The sequence below is a fragment of the Colletotrichum lupini genome, chromosome 10 (assembly GCF_023278565.1).
Source record: "Colletotrichum lupini chromosome 10, complete sequence".
In the NCBI taxonomy this organism is placed as follows: Eukaryota; Fungi; Ascomycota; class Sordariomycetes; order Glomerellales; family Glomerellaceae; genus Colletotrichum; species Colletotrichum lupini.
This window is the reverse complement of record NC_064673.1, coordinates 2,388,416-2,408,570: the sequence shown is the minus strand read 5'-3', so window position 1 is coordinate 2,408,570 and position 20,155 is coordinate 2,388,416. Positions and strand designations below refer to the sequence as shown.

General features: G+C 43.1%; 7 protein-coding genes across 7 annotated transcripts; 4 read left to right on the top strand and 3 right to left on the bottom strand.

Moving 5' to 3' along the window:
* Positions 1 to 7,973: 7,973 nt before the first annotated feature.
* On the bottom strand, positions 7,974 to 8,213 carry CLUP02_17884 (uncharacterized protein; the record flags this gene model as incomplete). The annotated part of the gene is made up of 1 exon (XM_049296788.1): positions 7,974 to 8,213. The coding sequence occupies one exon, from the start codon at positions 8,211 to 8,213 to the stop codon at positions 7,974 to 7,976; it is 240 nt and encodes a 79-aa protein (XP_049138012.1).
* Positions 8,214 to 8,407: 194 nt separating this feature from the next.
* On the top strand, positions 8,408 to 8,818 carry CLUP02_17883 (uncharacterized protein; the record flags this gene model as incomplete). The annotated part of the gene is made up of 1 exon (XM_049296787.1): positions 8,408 to 8,818. A coding segment is annotated over one exon (411 nt), but the record flags the coding sequence as incomplete, so codon positions are not given.
* Positions 8,819 to 9,589: 771 nt separating this feature from the next.
* On the top strand, positions 9,590 to 11,596 carry CLUP02_17882 (uncharacterized protein; the record flags this gene model as incomplete). The annotated part of the gene is made up of 1 exon (XM_049296786.1): positions 9,590 to 11,596. The coding sequence occupies one exon, from the start codon at positions 9,590 to 9,592 to the stop codon at positions 11,594 to 11,596; it is 2,007 nt and encodes a 668-aa protein (XP_049138010.1).
* A 136-nt stretch (positions 11,597 to 11,732) lies between these two features.
* Positions 11,733 to 12,151, top strand: CLUP02_17881 (uncharacterized protein; the record flags this gene model as incomplete). Its single annotated transcript, XM_049296785.1, has 3 exons — positions 11,733 to 11,820; positions 11,895 to 11,920; positions 12,071 to 12,151. 3 exons carry the CDS (start codon positions 11,733 to 11,735, stop codon positions 12,149 to 12,151), a joined length of 195 nt encoding a protein of 64 aa, XP_049138009.1.
* A 760-nt stretch (positions 12,152 to 12,911) lies between these two features.
* CLUP02_17880 (uncharacterized protein) lies at positions 12,912 to 14,196 on the bottom strand (the record flags this gene model as incomplete). Its single annotated transcript, XM_049296784.1, has 4 exons — positions 12,912 to 13,247; positions 13,296 to 13,598; positions 13,653 to 14,074; positions 14,130 to 14,196. 4 exons carry the CDS (start codon positions 14,194 to 14,196, stop codon positions 12,912 to 12,914), a joined length of 1,128 nt encoding a protein of 375 aa, XP_049138008.1.
* Positions 14,197 to 14,294: 98 nt separating this feature from the next.
* Positions 14,295 to 17,790, top strand: CLUP02_17879 (transmembrane amino acid transporter; the record flags this gene model as incomplete). The annotated part of the gene is made up of 8 exons (XM_049296783.1): positions 14,295 to 14,479; positions 14,543 to 14,976; positions 15,042 to 15,813; positions 15,970 to 16,047; positions 16,111 to 16,144; positions 16,462 to 16,558; positions 16,619 to 17,096; positions 17,166 to 17,790. The coding sequence occupies 8 exons, from the start codon at positions 14,295 to 14,297 to the stop codon at positions 17,788 to 17,790; spliced, it is 2,703 nt and encodes a 900-aa protein (XP_049138007.1).
* Positions 17,791 to 17,861: 71 nt separating this feature from the next.
* On the bottom strand, positions 17,862 to 19,323 carry CLUP02_17878 (uncharacterized protein; the record flags this gene model as incomplete). The annotated part of the gene is made up of 2 exons (XM_049296782.1): positions 17,862 to 19,052; positions 19,132 to 19,323. The coding sequence occupies 2 exons, from the start codon at positions 19,321 to 19,323 to the stop codon at positions 17,862 to 17,864; spliced, it is 1,383 nt and encodes a 460-aa protein (XP_049138006.1).
* Positions 19,324 to 20,155: the final 832 nt, after the last annotated feature.

The window sequence follows — 20,155 nt, the reverse complement described above, 5'->3', positions numbered from 1 at the left end:
ACGCTATTAAAGGGCTTCTTTTTATATTAGCTCTTAATACGAGATTATTAATTTTAAAAAATTAACTAAGTAATAAAAAAAAAGTTAATAAGTAATAATTATTTAATTATAATTAAGTTATAAAAAAGACTATTTAAAAAATATAAAATAGGGTATTAAGAAGTTATAAAAGAAAAGATTTTTAAAATATCTACCCCTACTAAGTACGAGTAATAAGTAATATTTTTAATAAGTCCTTAAAGCACGCAATTTTATAAAAAAGAGGGCTTAACCTCATTAACCGTACTTAATAATATATTTAGCTCTTTTACGAGCTACTTAGTATTTATTTTTAACTATTTTTATAAAATATTACCTTAAAAAAGGTAAGTTAAAAAAGGAAGCTATTTAGAGATTATAAAGAGTACGAGGCTTAAGAAGCTAGAAGTATATAAAATAATAAAAATTAGTAATTAGTAAAGATCTTAAAACTAATTATTATATCTTTTTATAATAATATAAACGTTTATTATTACTATTAAAAAAAGGAATTATTAAAATTTATTTTTTATATTAAATAAAAAAGAGAATCTTAATAAATATAATAATTAGTAATTTAAAAAAGTAATAATAATTATTAAAAATAATAAAAACGAGAGTAGTAGCGAGATAGTAAGAAGAAATAAGAATTTCTTAGACCTTAATAAATTTATTAAGTAATAAAAGTACGGATTTATTATAATTAGCGCGCGGATTAAATATATTTTTATTAGAATTAAATATACTAATAATTATTAATACGAAAATAAGCTAGGGTACGACCCTTAATAAGTTAAAGTAAAAAAAAAAATAATAAAACCCGATTTTAAATAGAATCCTAATCCTTTATAAATAAGTAAATATTAACCCGGATTATTAAGGGACGTAAATATATAAAATTATAAATTAGCCTAATAATAAGTAAATTAACGTAATATTAATCTATTTAACTAAGGTTTATAAAAAAAAGGGGCTATAGGGGTAATTCCTATTTTATAAGATCGCAAACGACCTTAATTATTAGCTAAATAAATAGTTTATAAGCATAAGCCTAAGAATTATAAAAGTAATTAATAAATTCCTTTATAAATAAGGGGTATTACTAGCGTAGTTATAATTATAAAAACCGCACGAAATCTTAGTAATAACGATTACAAAAGAGGAATTTATATTATAGAACTAAATATAAGTTAATAAGGTATATAATTACTTTAATAAATTTAAAAAAAAAGTAAATAATTGTAATGGATTCGGGATGCGGCCGGCGACAGGACGCCGATGACTCAGCGACCGGTGCACGGATCTTATTACGAAAGAACTTTCTAGGAAGCAGAGCCCTTACGAAGGACTCTGCAAGCTTTAGTCTTATAATACACCCATACCTACATTATAGCCTCGCTGGTTAAGTGCTCATAGCCTAATCTCTTACAATAATATAGATTTCTTCTTTATAATTACTAATAATAATCTATTATTAAAAAAGATATACCGAGGTAAAATATAGTACTAAAAGTACGATAATTAATAATTTTACTTATTTGAATTTATAACTTATTATTATTATTAATACGAAATTCGGTACCGATTAGCTAATAAAAAAAGAAGTAAACGACCCGAAGTTATTAATAATACGTAGTAACATAAGGATCGTATATAAATACTAAAAATATAATAATAAATACGAAGTAATTTATAAACCTTAAAAAGATCTTTTTAAAAAAGAAATTATACTTTAGGGGGAAGTATAAGGTCTTATGAAAAACCCTAATAATATTTTATAATTATTATAAAAAGGTCGGGATTAGGGAATATTAGTACTATTTAGTAATTAATATCGTATTTATAAATAAAGCTTTTAATTATTATTATAAAGCGGTATATAATCTTAATTAAAACGACTTTTTTAATATTATTAACGTAATCTAAAGCCGCTTCGAGACTTATAATAAAAACCTAAAGCTCTTATTTAAATTATAAGTAATTTTTTTCGTATTTATAATTAAGATAATAAAGGGTAAATTATAAATAAAAATCCTTAAAGAGCTTATTAATTAAATTAATAAGCTAGTAAAAACCTAATTAAATAAGGGAATTGATAAATAAAAAGTTAGATATTTTTATACCGTAATCTAATACGTATTAAAAATAAAAATAACCCTATATTAAGTACTTAAAAATTATAAAACGCTCTACTTAAAGCTAAGATTTAGTTTTAATATTAAAATAAAAATACTATACTAAACCTATTTCTAAGTATACGACGGCCTTTATTAATAATATTAAGTTAATTAAACGTATAATAAAAAAAGAAAAGAGGCTAAATATAATAATCGCTAATAAAGAGGGCTAAATTCGTTAAATAAGCCGAGATTTAACTTATAAATAAAATAATAAAAAAAGTAATATTATATTTATAAAAAAGATAGATATTAGTTAAATAACTACTTTAAAAAAGAGCGTACTAAATCGTACGAATAAAATAAAAAGTTGAGGGTAATAAATAGAAAAACTAGCCCTCGTTAGTTTAATTAATTTTTTATTAAATATAAAGGTAGATCTAGGGGTATAGAACTTTGTAAAAATAGCTAAAATAGCGGCTTAAAATATCTACCCCTTATAAAAAATTTAGAAAATAAAAAAGATCTTACCCCTTATACTAACGAATTAGATTATAATAAAATTAATAATATTAAGTACTCCTTTTTTACTTTATTAACTTTTAGAAAATATACGAGGCTAAATAAATAAAAAGTAATAAAATCTTTTAATAAGTAAGCTTTTATGTATAAATAATAAGGGAAGGTCCTTTAGATAATAAATATAGAGGTAGTTAAAAGGGCGAATTTAAGAGGGCTAAAGCCTATTTTTTTAACGCTTAAAGAGAAAATATTACTTTTTTTAATATTTTAAAAAAAAGAATATAGTACTAAATAAATTTAGGAATAGCTAGAGGGGTCCTTTTTATATTACTTAGATTACTTAAATACTAAGCTTATATAAGTATTTTATATAAATAAAAAGTACGGCCTAAATAATTTCTAAGGGATTATTTTAGATACTAAGGTATTATAATAGTTAATAAAAAGAAAAGGGTAATTTTAAATACTATAAAAGATAACGTTAGTAATATTTAATACGTTAATAATAGGTATTATAAAAATTAGCTTCGGCCTAAATAAGGAAATCGTCGCCCTAAGTATAGTAAAAATAGAGACGTACTTTGGAATAATAACTTTTTATATTTTACTTATTAATACCCTATTTCTCTTATATTTAAAAAATATAAATTAACTAAGTATTATATTTAATAATACGAGGAATAAAATCTTTAGTAATAAGTATTTTAAAATAGTTAAATAATAATAAGGGTATACGTTTATAAAGCTTATTAATAATACGAAGTTAATTAATTACTTAACGAACAATAAGCTTAGATAATTATATTAAAAATTCGGGTACCCGTTAGTTACGAGGCTATATAACTTCTTAAAATAATTAAGTAGTAATAATATCGAAATAGGGGCGCTAAAGTAGTTAATAAAAGTATATTACTAATATTAAATAAATACGCAAAGCCTACGTAAATTTAAATTTAAATTGCGTAATAAGCTTAACTTTAATTAAGAAATCGTCGTTAATATTTTTTATTTAAATAGTTAGCTAGTTTTATATATAATTAACGTAGCTATATCTTTTTAAATAGGGTAATTCCTCTAGGATTTATAAATAAAAATAGTTTAGGTAGCCCTATAGAAAGGCTAGATCGATATATACTAAGGACTGCTAAACAGTATTAAAACCGATACTAATACTAGTTTTAAGTTAGTAAAATTTAAAAAAAAATATAACGGCTTATAGTATATAGTTAAAAGTTATACTTATTAAAGCGTATTATAATATTAAAAAAGTAAAAAAAGTATATTAATAATTAAAAAGGGCGTTTAGAATTATTAAAAAAAGAAATCCCGATTTTATTAATAACGAATACCTCTAAATAGTACTTAAATACTATAATAATATAATAAGATTTAACGGGCTTATACTAACGCTATTAATGTTTAGAGTATATTTAAAAACGACTTTAGCCTCGCTACTATTACTAAATATAAGCTAACGAGCCCGAGTAATTAAAAAAATAATAAAGATATTATATAAAATAAGTATAAAAAATAAGTTAATAAAGTAATGACTATATATAATAGGCCTAATAAAGGGGGCAATTTAAATATATTACTAAACTTAGATATATAAGTATAATACGAAATTATTTAATAATAAGCTAGGCTATATAAATTAATTTTTATTAACGAGCGCTTTTACGTAATTATAAGGGATCGTAACTAGTCCCTCGAGGTATTAATTATAATAGTTAAACTATATTATATAGATTTTAACGAGGTAATTTCTAATTTATAAAAAGAAAAAGAGCTAGGGGAAACTATATAACCCGTAATAAAAGTATAAGAAATTATCCTTAACGAGATTATTATAATAATACTAATAAATAACGAAAAAAAGAAAATTGCTAAAAGGGTATTAATATTACTAGCGAGACGTTATAAAAGACTATAATAATAAGTCCTAACGTAGTAATTTATTATTAATAACGAGGGAATTAATACTTTTTATATAATAAAAAAGAAAGCCGATTTCGAGCTAGTAATCTAATTACGTAAAAAAAGCGTAATTATAATTATTAAAAAGCTATATAAGGGATTAGATCTTATCGAAATAAATACTCTTTATAATTAAGAGGTTTATTAATTTATTTTTTACGACCTAAAGAAGTATATAAACCTCTATATATTTAAATTACGAATAGTTCGTAAAATTAAAGGGAAAAGAATACCCTAGCTGTACGAGAAGTCTAAGTATATAATTTGAGGGTACGGTAATATTAAAAAAGTAACGCTATTTATATAATTACTTATTATATAGTACTATAATTAACGATTAATAATAGTATTAATAATATTATTATAAAAAAAGGGATACGAAATTTAGAGCTATAATATTACCTAGGCCTATACTTAATTAGCTATAGGGCTTATAAAAAAGATCCTAGCTTATTTACTAAAAAAAATAGTTAGTAAGTACTTAAAAAGTACGATTATTAAAGTATTTAAGTTACTATATAGGCTCGTAAAATCGGGTACTTATTAATAAGCTACTTATTACGATTTTTCTATTAATTAACTATTAATAATTATATTTATATATAACCCGTACTTCTTAGTTTTTAAGTACGAAGGTAACTAATTTAAAATCGTCAGAATATAAATTAATAATATATTAAGCCTATCCGATATTAATTTTATAAAAAAAGAGGATAAGGAGCTTTAAAAAGCGGGCTTTATAATAAAATTAAAAAAGGTCTTTATAATAAATACCCTCTTAGTATTTAATAGCGGGATTTTTATAATTAAAAAAAAACCGTTATTTTTTAATAAAAGGGATAGAGTAAAAAAATTAACCTCGTTAATTTAAATATAACCGATATTAAAAAGCGGTATAAAACTAAGCTTATATAAAGAGTATATATTATAAGTATTTATTAACTTAAAGTAACTTTTAACTACGCTAAAATAGTATAAGTTATAAATCTAATTAAATAAAACGTCGAGGTATTTAATAAGTAGCTTAAATAGTAATAAACGAATCTCGATCGAGGCCTCGTTTATTACTTAATTAACCTTATAATAAATAAGCTTTACGTTTTTATTAATAAGTTATTTATAAATAACGATAACCTTATCTCGTAATTAGGGTATATTATTATCCTAGCTAATAAGAGTATAAGTAAAAGCGAATTTACTATGTATAGTAATATTATTTATTACTTATTAACTAAAAATAAATAGGTAATAAGAAGTATACTTATATTAAAAGTTTATAATATAGTTAACGGCGTTAACCTCGCTTACGTAATTTTAATAATATTAAAAAGGATTACTAATTAACTTAGCTTTTTACTAATCCTAATAATTATCTATATTAATTCCTATTTACTATATAAATACCTTATTAAATTAAGGACGATAAAAAAAAAGAGGCTTATAATTAATATTATAGCCTTTAAATAGTTATATAAAAAACGTAAGATACTTAAGATTTATTAAATTAATGATAATAATAACCTCGCTAATACTTTTATAAAAATAGTACTTAATAAGGGGTTAAAGTAATTTATAAGTAGTAAAAAGGTTAATATATAAATAAAAAAATAGGTTATATAAAAAGAATAAAAAAAAAGGGAAAAAAGAAACGACTTAGTAAACGGGCCCGAGGTCGAATTATATTTCTAATTATAATAATTAAATTAATAAAAAAAAGAGAAAATTAATATTGGATTAGAAATCTAATTTAACTATAGTATATAGTTAACTACGTAGGGGCTAATTAGGGGCCTTATTTATAATTATTATAGCTAGCCTAACCTATAGTTAGAACCTCTTTTCTATACTTATTACGCAAATATTTATATAGTTCAATTAATCTCTTTGTCAACCTACGGTTCGAACTAACTACCCTATCATAGGGATACTAACAGTCTCTCTGGCCTTTGAGTCGTCTGTAGCATCTCGCCTATTCCTCATCCTCATCGTGGCCCAGCCGTCATTTCACTCAGGCGATTGTCATGTAGGTAATTTCAGCACTTCCAGCAGCCTCAAGCTAGCTGGAATAGTCGTTGTTGGCTGGTGCATTTCTTAGTTTGATTGGGATTGACCGGACCGGAAGCCTGAGCATCTGGCCAACATCTGGAGTTCTTGTGAGATCCCGTGGCTAAGGCTTGAAGCGGACTGTCGGAATTTGGTCAACCTTCGCTCGCTCAACCTAGAGCTGCAATATTTCCACGTGCAGACTTATTATCTAGCATATGTCATGGTGATATGAAATATCCAACTCTCAAAAGGTTAAGCATGCTGCAATGGAAGGAAAGGAGAGGATTGACAAAACTACCCGTTGAATACTTTTTCCAAATCCCCGTTTATGTAGGATCAGTCATAGGCTTGATTGACCTATACTCCTGCAGTGTCTAATCTGAGAGCTAACAAGTCGAGGCTGAGAGCCTGGCTCGATTATGCTTCCTTTTCTCATACGGGTGTCAGCCACCACGCTGTTACCCACAGAATGTCGCTGGTTCCCGCGTGGTTTCCCCATAGTGTCAACGGCTCTCATGCGGATGGATGGCAGTAGACGGTGAGCTGTTCATCGATCACGTCCTTTTGGCAACTGAACCCTGGGGTATGGCAGGAGGAGGAGCTTGCCGCACGAAGCTCGGGCGTGTAATGGCAGGTTCTGATATCACCAGTGTCCTCGAGGTTGGCCGTCGATAACTGAGCAGTAAGCCACCTCAGCTGGTGGATGAGGAGCGTTGGATGGGAGAAATTTGGTGCGGCCATTGAGGCTTGATGACCTGAATGTCTGAGGCGCAAACGACGAGCGTTGGCGGTACGTACTCCCCTTTGGAACAACGGTACGTACTCGACCTAGCAGCCCGGGCACTGTGCATCTCGTCCCTTCCACCTCTCCACCTCAGCTTTCCTCCCACTTCTCAAAGTTCTCTGCATCCCTCTACCGAGTGTTTCCAGCTCGCACATCACACGACGAGTCGCAGCTGAGGAGCACAATCAGCCAGTTTAGTCACACAGACCACAGTCTCTTTCGTCTGAAGTCGTTCCCGCCCTCTCGCAGCCCGCCTATCCATGCAAGGACCGTCTGATCATCCTGGCGCCCGGACTAGACGATGGAATGCCGCCAAACTCTGGCTAAGCATAGACCTCTTTGTGTTTCTCCAGCTTCTCTTTCGTCCTCCCACGCGTGTCAATTGTGACGACTCATCAACTTATCGATCGCTCTTCACCTGAAAAACGGCTCGATATTGGCCATTTAGAGCCTCCCGCAAGGACGGATACCTGATACACCTAGTCGTGAGCTAGACGCACAGTCGGTTTTTACTGCCCGCAGTTCTTCTCCCGCCCCTCCTCTTCATGGTCCCCGCCAGCGCTATTAGCTGCGATGGTCACCGGGCCACACCGGTAAACACGAGAAGCATTCGCTGGTGTGGCGACGAGATCACGGATACCGTTGGTCTGCCGTTCAAGGAAGATGCCGCGGGGCACACCAACGACGGTCCATCCACCGAGCCAGTACCAGACTCTAAAGAGCGACATGTTCCATTCGATCTGCGACATTCACGTCGATGGTATCCGAGACCTTCATTTATACTGAAACGAAAATACGGATGTCCCTCTATCTCTCCCGCCTGCGCGGCTTCCTCAATCCCGTGTTGGCGTACGGACATGGACACTGTCAACGAAAACCCCAATAGCGACTGCAGAGCCAACCCTGCTTTCTCTCTCGCTTTTTGCTGACCGCCGCTTTCTGCTTGACAACATTTCTTGCCTTCGTGTACCTCCTCACGCTACTCTGCCAAAAGCAGCATGCGACATCCAACCGCCGCCACCGGCCAAAGCGTCGCAACGGCGTCGTGCCCCTTCATGAACCCCCGACAAGGACAGGCGCCAACCAGGCGGTCTGGGAGGGACCCAAAATAGGCCTGTGCCACTCCGTCGTCACGCAATGGCGGGAGATCGTCTACCATGTGGACCAAGATTCAGCCAACATTTCCTGGCCAACCTTTGCATCTTTGGTTGTTCCTTACGCCTTCGCAGCTCTCCTCCTCATCGTCGACGCCAGACTTCGGATGGCATGGTGGCATCCTCACCCAACCCCCGTCCATCTTAGCTCCAGCACAGTGCTGTTAGGCGAGGTAGAATCGCCGTGTGAAGGAGCTTAAGGAGCTTCTCGACGCCGCCACAATCAAGTCGCCAACCGACTTTGACGCACGGTCTCGTTGCTTTTTTTACACTCACATGCAGTTTGCTCCTGGGTGACCCCTGATGGTCAAGCCTGGAACAACAGACCAGCAGCTAGCCCAGCCCTAGTCAACGAGGTCGGAAGGCCAATATCGGCAGCTCATTCATGGAATAGCTGGCAGGCATTGATGGTAGTGATCGACGATGCGCACCTGCAGACGCAAGCAAAGTCGCATATCGGGCCTCAACGTTGCTCTGCGCCATGGGACAATGAACCAAGGAGAACGCTCGGCAGACGCAGCTCATTATGTGTGTTTGTCTCCGAAGACCCAGGCTCTAGCAAGCCAGGCTTTCCCCCACAAGTTCGTGGCGTCGAGCTAAGACATCTTATTGCCTACGGCGTTTGACAAGCCTGGCACAACACCAAAGAGACTGTCCCAGTGCGAGTCAGGGTTCGTCCACTGGCGCGTTTGCTATAAGCACCGGAGGTCGGCCGTCTTTTCCATCTCCAGAGAAACCCCTCCAACTCGTGGTGGCATGTGTTATCGGTGTCAGTCACTTTGTTTCTCTGCATCACATAACATGTGGCCGTAGTCGTTGCTAACGAGTATCTTTTTCTAAAGCTGCTACTTTGTTCCTGTAATAGACGCCTTCCGTCATATTCCTACGTCCGGCCGAGCCTGCCAGAGGGCTGTCACTTATCACGCTCCTTTTTCGTCACTCATTTTTCCTTTTCCAACCGAACTACAAACATGGCCTCTTCCATGTCTCGAAGGTCACCCGTGACACCGCCATACGATGATGACTACAACCAAAGCCCAAAGGGTCTACGGGGCCCAGGATTGAGAAGCAGTCCATCGTCGGCCTGCCTGCCCGTTCCCACCATGAGATTCTCTCCGCCCCCGACACCCCGAAGCTCACGACCGAATAAGATGTCCTTGCGCCTGAGGAGCAATTCTGGCCTGTCATTACACACAAACGAAGACGCCTTCCGTCGATACACCGACTACAATCCCGATGGGTCCCCGAGATCCCCGACTTTTGGGCCCGGTATATGGCCCAGTCTCGACAGCGTCTCAACAAGTCTGCGCCGAAGCTTCGGGCCACCAGTCATGGAGATCGAACCAGAGACTTTGTCTATACCAGACTTCCTTGGCCGAGAGGTCTTTCAGATGGTTCTTGCCAACGCTTCCGCCTCTCAACGTTTCTTCCATTTCGCCCAAAATCATGGCTGCGGTTCGGACATCGAATTTCTTCTGAGGACCCAGGAATACGCGAAATCATTAGCACTGTTTGGGAAACAAGCCTCATCAATGCCGACACCGGCAAATCTGCCTTCAACTGTCTCCAAGTCATTGAATGCCGATATGAAGCAGTTGACAAATTCTGTTCTCCCAGGTCTCGAATCTATGTTTGCAGAATCTACACGATGCGTCGAGCAGCGAGTTGCCCGGTCCATCTATCCAGAATTTGTGAAGCATCAGCTTGCCATCTCTACCTCGGCGGCTCTATCCGGCACTCGCGTCTTCAAATATCCTGGTCTTGCCGAGTCATTCTGCTTGACGGATGCCTTGAGCTCAGACTACCCCATCATCGCCGCATCAGATGCTTTCGTTTCTGTTACTGGGTATCCGAAAGTCGAGGCTCTTTCAAGCAACTGCCGTATCTTACAAGGGTCACTCACGGACCAGGACACCGTCAAACGCATCCGAGATACTGTCGCGCGGGAGGAGGAGTCGTTGGAGCTCGTACTCAACTACCGGAGAGACGGCACCCCGTACTGGAATCTTCTATTCACCTGTCCGCTCACGGACTCTTCCGGCAAGCTACGATACTACCTCGGAGGGCAGATCAACGTGTCGGACAACGTTGGTGGCTACAAAGACCTCCTCCGGATTCTCAACTTTGGGCCGGCGCTAGATGAGGTAAAGGAAGAGACCTCGGGTCGGGAGTCCCGAGTCAGTCGCCGCATGAGCCGTACGAGCAGCCGAGACAGAAAACAGGAACGGCGGACCAGTCTCCGCAATAGGGATAGTCTACACAACAAAGGGCCCAAGAAAAGCCTCTTCCAACCATTCCGAAAGCATGCGACACACAACAGCAACAATCAGGAAAATACGTCACCGTCGCAGGGCGTTGGCCTCGGCTTGGAGCAGTTGCTAACGGTTTCGAGCTCGGAAGAGCACCTTTCGGCACCCACTCAGCTGGACACTGTTTACTCTGGCTACAGCCGATTCATTGTTTTGCAAAACACGGACGGACCTTCCGCCTTCCCACCAAGATCATCGTCTCTACCTCCAGACCCTAACAAGAGAAAGGCCGCTCAGCTGAGTGTTGCCTTTTGTTCAGCCGCCGCGCTGGAGGCGCTCGGCCTCGGCCTTTTCGCCGATAGCATTACGCACCGAGACATCTTTACCGTCCTTTCCGACCTCGCGGACTCGCCATCGATTACGAAGAGCTTCAAGAACACGGTGCGCGAACGGGTGATTCAAAACGGAAAGACGGCCACGCTAGATATCATGCTCGGCGGTAACTACCTCGCACGGAAGGGCAGTCTCATTGGCCTCGGCGGGCGTTCATCCAAAGACGAATCAGACGGCAGCACGAAGAAACATGGACGACCTGTCAGCAGGTCGGGTTTTGCCAGCCTTGTGAGCGAGGCAGGGAAGATGGAGAAGCTCACCAGCCAATGGACACCATTGAAGAATGCGGAGGAAAAGGTTGAGTGGATAGTTGTTATCATTACACCAATGAAATAACGCAACGCTCCCTAACGGGATGGCCCGTTACCTGTTACATATGACTTAACACTGTAATTATAATGTGTATGGGATGAAGAAGGGTAGAAAAGGAGTTTGGGTGGATCGGGGAGAGGAGACTAGACAGATACCTGGGATGTATGAATCCCGACTGAATGAGACATCAACTTTCATCAATATCTGTCGTCCGATGTGTTTCCCTGAAAGCGAAGCTGCCATGGGAAGTGACTCTAATAACCTGTTAGTATCGATTTGATGTACGAGACTCCCAGGAAGGACCCTCAGCATCATTGACAAGCCGGGCTTTCGACGATCCAGTGGACAGTCCAAACTTGATATAAAACTAGCATCCATGATATACTTGTAGGAAATAAGCCGTCATTCATAGCCAATGTTGGAAGTGTTTGACACAAGCACCTCATCATTGGGCAGCCACACACTACATACACTCACTCACACTTGCTGTCTCTCCAGAAGATGGCTCCAGTTTTTCTCACAAACAACAAGCACGCCATCTCGATCATAGGGAAACCCCCTCCCCCCGCCCCCTCTTAAAGTGACACGAACCCTTCATCAACGTTGCAGATTGCGGGGGACGGGAAGGGGAAAAAACAAGATCTATTTAGCACATGGCTTGGAGGGGAAAGTGAGAAGATCCGGGGAAAGAAGGAGTAGGCGTACGGGTAGGAGATCTCAGATCTCGGTTACCCGCGGGTGAGTAAGAGAACGATTAGTAGATAGAGACCGTGGAGTAGTAGCCCGTCGTCCTAAAAGGGTAAAAAAAGGGGAACGAGATGAAGGAAGAGGGAGGGGGCCACTCGGGAGAGCCGTCGTGAGCCGTCATGAACCTCTGGCGGGCAAGACGGGATCTACGAGGGACGGACTCCCGCGGTTCTCCAGATCCACGTGTATGGACTAGTATATGACTATATGTGCGTTATACGGGGAAATGGAACGTTGTGTCCTGTTTAGCTGCCCTCCGAGTACCTTTTTTGCGAAGAATCTCATGTTGTTTATCATGTGGCTACGGAGAAAAGTAAGAGCATTACAGGCTCTTGATGGCCTAGCTACAATCTGGTGCCTTCAAAAGTCCCCTTCACGTGTTTCTATTGATTTAATGCAATTTATGCACAGAAGTACGAATGCTCACCCCGATGAAAAGTAAACCTACTTGAGACTCGAGAGGCTACGGATCCGGGACAGGCAATCGTGGCCGCGTCTCCATGGTCCGCGGTAACAGGAAGAGGACACAAGGAATAGAGACGACCGGTTGCGGCCTTCTAGAATGAAGCGGATTACGGCGAAATGAGCCGTTCTATGCAGCATGCAGACCAGAGCGGAGTAGCAAAAGGGGGAAGCACTCATATCCGTGGGCGCAAGAGTCAAAAGCAAGACACCAGGAAACCCCGTTGGCGAACAAATTTGCGTAAAAGATTTGACTGCATGCGCCGGCCCCGGGCATGCGGGCTGCGGCATCGGCTTGCGTTGCGTGGATCGTGAGGAACCACGCGGGGAAATAGGGCCGAAAATCTTTCCAGACTTTTCTTGGGTTTCGATAGGGGACCTGCAAAAGAGGATGGGCAATGGGCAGATTGGGGGACTTGCGCTCGTGGAGTTGGGAATAACATGAATTGACCACTCCACAAACCAACTGGGACGTCAACATTAGTAAAAACCCGTGCCAAGTGGATATAATCACGTAAATATTAGCCAACGTGTGGGACTTTTTTGATGGGTTGAGATGGTACGGATGGGTAATGCGCGCTTGAAGAGTTTTTTTTTGGTACGAGGCGCGTTCCGGGCAGATTTTCCTGTTCTTTGTGGTCTTTTTCGGTACGGTGACTCTGCGTCTTTTGGGTTTTTGGTGGTGGCCGATCAGCCCATTGACTTTTTTCTTCTTCTTGAGCTTAGGGAGTTGGGGGTGGGAGAAAGCTTGGTATCGAATGATGGATTTTTTTTTAGCTGCCGGAGCGGGACTCAAGTTCCCCTCATGACTTTGAGACTAGAGTGAGATGCGAACACCCAGTATATGGATGAGACGTCAGTTTGAACATACCGAAAAGACGGGCATCACCGGCAAAGAATCAACGGCGGAAGGGTTTCCATAGATGGTTGTGGTTGTGGTGGATGAGGCTCCAGAGCCGGGCAGGGGTGCGGTGTTCCAAACTTTCAACGTCCAGGCACAAAGTCCCCCAAATCGCCACAATCCCGAGTGGGCCGGAGGTGCGGGCCCCGAGTCATTCTGCTGGGAAAGGTGCCGCTGCAAGAGTTCACAACGTCTCACACCCCCGTGGGCCGTCTGACGGCCCTCTGGCCCTGCGCGGTTCGCCATTGCGGACGCGCCGAGATCGCCTCGGCAGATGTCTCGTATGACCAATTCGCCCTGCGCGGGTTCCAGTGAGGTTGACGAGGCCGATCGCGGCGTGGCCTGGGTGGATTTAATCAAGAAATCTGGCCCCCCCAAAGGATAGAATGACTCTGAGTCTTGAATGCGAGAGATTTTCTACCGTTTTTCCCTCTCTTCGTCCCTCACCTGAACGTCCGTCGTGGTTCTCTCCATTCCTGAACCACTTCTCAACTTCATCCTGCTTCTCCTTCATCACGCAGGGCGACGGACGGACTTACTGACAGCTTCAACGCGTCAGGTACAGCAACCAGTGACCGATATCACACATCTGTGTGTATACTACAGGCAAAAATGGGTACCGCCACAGAAGTTACCAACAGCCCCGAGATGACGGAGGCCCAGAACCAGGCTAAGAAGGATGTCGGCGCTCGTGAGGAGGCCGCGCCGGCCTACGTGCCCGCGACGGCGGAGGAGCACAACAGCGTCCTGACGGGAGAGGACGGTGAACTGATCGACTACAAGACTCTCACCTGGTGGTACGTCTAGGCTATGCTTCAACGACGCCATGGCTATTCGTTTGCTAACCCATATACTCTCAGGCAAGGTGGCATCGTCCTCATCGCCGAGACCGTGTCCCTGGGCATCCTCTCGCTGCCCTCCGTCCTGGCGACTGTCGGTCTCGTCCCGGGCATTGTCCTTATCCTCGTCATGAGCTTCCTGTCGACGTACTCAGGCCTCGTCCTCGCTGAGTTCCGCAACGAGTACCCCTTTGTGCAAAACTTTGGCGACGCCGTCGAGGTCATCGGCAAGTCCATTGGTATGGGCGCCGTCTTCCAGGAGGTCTTTGGCTGGGCGCAGGTTATCTTCCAGGTCTTTGTCATGGGCAGCCACTTGTTGACCTGGACCATCTGCCTCAACACCCTGACCAACTCGTCTACCTGCACCATTGTGTGGGCCGTCGTCGGATTGGCTGTTTTCGCTGTGCTCAACTTCCCGAGAACGCTCAAGTACACGAGTTATATGTCCATGGCTTGTGAGTTCAACCGCCCTTCTTTCGAGAATTTGCTTTCATGAGCTTTGACTTACCAAGATACGTAGCATGCTTGTCCATCACCCTGGCCGTCCTCATGACCCTTGGTGACGTCGCCGTTTCCCGCCCCATCGGCTCCGGCAGCATCGAAGTCGCCCGCCAGCTCGGCTTCACCGGCGCCTTCCTCGCCGTGACCAACATCGCTATTGCCTTCTCGAGTCACTCCTGCTTTTTCAGCGTCATCGGCGAGTTCAAGAAGCCCGAGGACTGGCCCAAGGCCCTGGCCCTCCTCCAGATCGCCGACACGACGCTCTACCTGCTCGCCGCCATCGTCATCTACGTCTTCGTCGGACCGGACGTCCCCTCCCCCGCCCTCTCCGCCGCCGGCTCCAAGACGATGCGCAAGGCCATCTGGGGCATCGCCATCCCGACCATTGTCATTGCTGGTGTCATCTACGGCCACGTTGCCGCAAAGTATATCTTCTCGCGCCTCTTCCGCAACACGAAGCACATGATTCGCCGCACCAAGCTCTCCGGCATCGCGTGGATCGGCATCGTCGTCGGCATCTGGGCACTGTCCATGGTCATTGCCGAGTCCATCCCTGTGTTCAACTCGCTGCTCGGCCTCATTTGCGCACTGTTCGCCTCGTGGTTCTCGTATGGTCTTCCCGGCATTTTCTGGCTGTGGATGCACTACGGCAACTGGTTCAAGGACGGAAAGCAGACGTGCAAGTTCGTGGCCAATGTTATCCTGTTCCTCACGGGCTTCCTCATCTGCGTGCTTGGTCTGTGGGCGTCTATCGAGTCGATTGCAAATGAGAAGGGCACCAAGCCGTGGACGTGTGCTTCCAACGCCGCGCGATGAGAAGTAGGCATTGTTATTAGTTATCGCAACATCTAATGAATATAATATGTTAAATATGGACGTTTGACCCAAATTCAGTCAGTGCTTCACCGTGAGAATATCGTGATAATGCCGGATGCACAACCACGAAGAACGCCACCGAAGCGTTGGGTCATCGCAGGAAAGTATGGGGCGAGTCCCAGTGGTGATCAACGCCACTTGTCTTCACAGTTCCAGACAACCTGACTCGCATCCTTGCCGGAATGGAATGATGTTCCCTCTGTCGTTGACAGCCTGACCAAAACGAATTTGCGGGATGAGAATCACGTGAGCTGAGTTGGTACCCGGCGCTAAATCAGCCCGACTGCCGACATCCGTCTCCACCTTTCTTATCTGCTTACCTCATCTCATCGATAATGTTGGCCACTATCTCAATTGACTCACTCACTACTCACCATGAAACTACGTTTCAATTGAACCAATTCTTATCCAAACATTGCAAGACTCATTCAAAAATGGCAGTCACAGAATCAACACGGGCCCAAGTAGTCGGGGCATTAGCTTGTCAAAAGAACTCATATCTTCGTACTCTAGAGGCAGAGGTCATCTCATGTGAAAAGAGACCCCCACCCCCACCAACAAAGAAGACCAGCAAGGACAAATCTGCGGGACCAGTCTCCAACAGCAGCACCGATGAGGTGTGGTTGATCCAATTCGCCGACTCCGTCCTCTTTCCCGAAGGTACCGCACGACTCCAATGAATCTATTGGCACTTTAGACTTACACAACTGCGCTCCCCAGGCGGCGGACAACCGTCTGATTACGGATCAATCACTCCCCTCTCAAGCACGGATGCTACCGCCATCCCCATTCAATTTGTCGAACGCGTTGGGCTACGATGTGTCTATCACTCTCCCAAACCCCTAGATCCCGGTGAGAAGGTACGACAAGAAGTCGATTTCCAGCGCCGATGGGACCACATGCAGCAGCATACGGGCCAACATCTCTTATCCGCCGTCATGAATACCCATGACAACCTCAACACTCTCGGCTGGGGCATGGGAAAGACTGGGGCGATGAACTACGTCGATATTCCGCGGAAACCTTCAGATGCGGAACTACAAGCCATTCAGGCGAGGTGTAACGAAATCATCCGCGCCAGCTTCCCAATTACAGTCGAAACCCCGGAGGATGCCAAGGTCCACAAGATGCCCGAGGATTATGATCAGAGTAAAGGAGTCGTTCGTGTGATCCGGATCGGCGACATCGATCGCAATACGTATGCAACCCTCACACACCATGCTAAATCGTTCTTGGTAGTGTCTTGATGCTGACACACCAGCTGCAGATGCTGTGGGACTCACCTCTCCCAAACATCCCACATCTCACTCATCCTCGTCCATCACGGCGAACCAGTCCACGGGAAGAACTACCGCCTCTACTTTTCCGTCGGCGATCGAGCCATCAACCTGGCGACAGCCTCCCTCGGTGCAATGAGCTCTCTCTCAAAGCTGCTGTCGTGCAAAAACACGTCCGAAGAGATAGTCCAGACCGTGAAGACCGTGCAGAGCTCCGCGGCGGATCTCAAGAAGAGGGAAAAGAAGCTTCTCGCGGACATTGCCGAGTTTGAGGCAGACGCTGCAAAGATCAAGTTGCAATCCACGAAGAGTGTGTGGGTTCATCGCGCGGATGGCAACGCGGACTTTGTGAAGTGGGTTACCGTCAACGTCAAGGACGCTGTGATGACTTGTGGTGGAGTTGTTGTTTTGGCTACTGGCGATGACGGGAACAGCGGACAAATTTCTGTTCTCGGTGAGAAGTCTGCTGTCGCGGCACTCGTTCCAAAGATCAAGGACGTTGTGATGGGGGTGAAGGGCGGTGGTGGTGGGGAGAAGTGGCAGGGAAAGGTCACGGCATGGGAAAAGGGCAACTTGAAAGCTCTGAAGGAGTTGGTAGAGGGGTTTAGAATATGATCCTGTTTTCCATTGGCTCACAAGATAGTTGGTCTCTCTTTCTCTCTTGATCAGTTCTATATGGTTTCCAGTCACCACCCCGATCCCCGAACCCAAACATCCACGATCTCGGTCTTGTTAGACTTGCTCGAGTCAACTACAAGGTACCAACCATATAGGGCACCAGTAACACACGCGTGGTTCGGGTAGATATTGACAGACTGACCAACCTCGAGCGGGATCTGCGGCAGATCAGAGTTCGCTCCAGCGTCAGCCTCCCACGAGAGAATAGCGTGTTCCTGACTGATCCTATCCACGATAAGCCTCCGTTCTCCCGCAGCTTCAAACCCGGGCTGCCGCCCGACGACGCCCCAGCCAGAATATGAAGGACAGGGCTCCCTCCCGAGACCCAGCACGCCAACAGCGACGAGAGCCTCTGGTCTCTCCCGCTCGCCATCATTGTAGATGCTGCAAACTTCCGCTACAACAGAGATGGCAACCTCGTCTTCATGGCTCCCTAGTCTAGTCCGCGAATGGGTAGAGATTTGCTGCATATCGAGGAAGGCATATACCCCGGCGTGGAGTTCGAGCGTCGACTTCACCGTCGGTGACCCAGCTTGGACTTTGCCGATAGCCGCCCGAACACGCGCTTCGCCGGACCCGCTGACCGCCGTGGCGCCCGTGAGGTTCTCGATGGCCGTGACCTGAGGAGACGCGCCAACGCTAATAGTGATTTCTCTCGAGGCATTGGCCGCGAGGAGACTTTCGTTGGCGTGGAGGGCTTCCAGACAGCCCTCGATCTCCCCAGCGAGATTGTGCATCGCTTGGTCAGCGGTGTCATCCTTATAACTGAGACTGCTGTGTGAGTACAGCCCCACCAAGGTCACTTTGCCTTGCGCGTCCAGTTGCATAAGCTGCTCTAGCAGGCCGCCCTTGTTGAGCGCCGTGGCGGGGAGCCCTGCCCTGTGATATCCCGTGTCTACTTTGAGATAGACGCCCACTGGGAGACCGCTTAGATCATGGAGCCGACTAATTGAGTCTAGCTGGGAAGGGTGGTCGACAAGGACCGTGAGTCCGTCCTTGCCCAGTTCTTGGCTTAATGTGGCGAGGCGCTCAATCTGGGAACCGAGAAGGGGAACGCCGTAGAGGACATTGACGTGGCGACTGGAGTCTTTGTACTCTTTGAAGGTTGGGAGGAGATGCTCAATCTCTGCTACGGTTGATACGATGCAGTTAATCTTTGTTGCCTTCTCGCCTGCCTGGAGCATTGTGACTTCTCTGGTCTGCAGCGATGGTCAATATCTTGTCCCCATTGAGCCATTCAAAGATTTGATATGACTACTTCGGGGTTGGACCACTCACCTTGTGAGTCTTGACATGGAATCGAAATCCGACTCCCAGATCATCGACGGCTTCCAACATGGACCGGCAGTGCGTCCTGACCTTGGCCGCATCCAATACTACTGCCGGCTTCGGAACGTCTCTCACATCCTTGCCGACGTAGAACTCCCTTAGAGTCTCGACAGAGGGCGCGATTCGCTGCGGAATAGCCATCTGAAATACAAAACGTTCTGCAAAGTCCGTGGCCGAAAGGTATGAAGGGGTGATGTTAAGTTGCGGACATACTCATGTCCGGTTTTCTCGGTTGTCGCTGAGGTTTAAATAAGCTTATGAGGTCAGATTCGGGCCGCGCTTAAATGATCAAGCGATGAGGGACATGCCACACAGTTCGGGTACGGAGGTCAAATCTCGCTGCCACAATTGGTTCTTGAATTAAATGACTCACAGCCCGAGTTACGTTTTTCTAAGCACGTTTCTGCGGCGCAATTTTGGCCGAATCTCGTTATGTTATGGCTATGATTGACCTTGGAGACTGCTTGTCCTATTGACCTTACTATTTTGAGCACCTATAAACATTGGTTCAGGATGCAACTATTGACATTCAGTTACTAATTCATCGCTACCTCACAAAAACACTCGTCGCTACATGATTTTCCAATGGCCTTTGCCTGCACTATTTTACTGAAGATTAGTAGACAAGTATGCTGCGATGGAAAAAGATCTCTTCACTTTTAGGTCTGTGAAACACCACGTATGGCTTTTCCTGGACATAGGTTTACAACAGCGCAGCCAATTCTTGTGTCTAAATTGTGCTTGCCTTGTGTATAACGTTGGCACGTTGAGTTCAGTGCGTCGAAAGGCGAGATATAGACGATCAGCGATATTTGTATTTTCTCGAGACAACGTTTGCCTTGAGAGGTGTCGGATATAGCGTGATTGACTGGTGACTGCAAAGCAGCTATGCGTCAAAATGCTCATATGTTGAAGGGCGTCAAGTCTCTTAGTGTCGATAACTACGAATAAGTGTGGGAGGATTCGCTCAAAG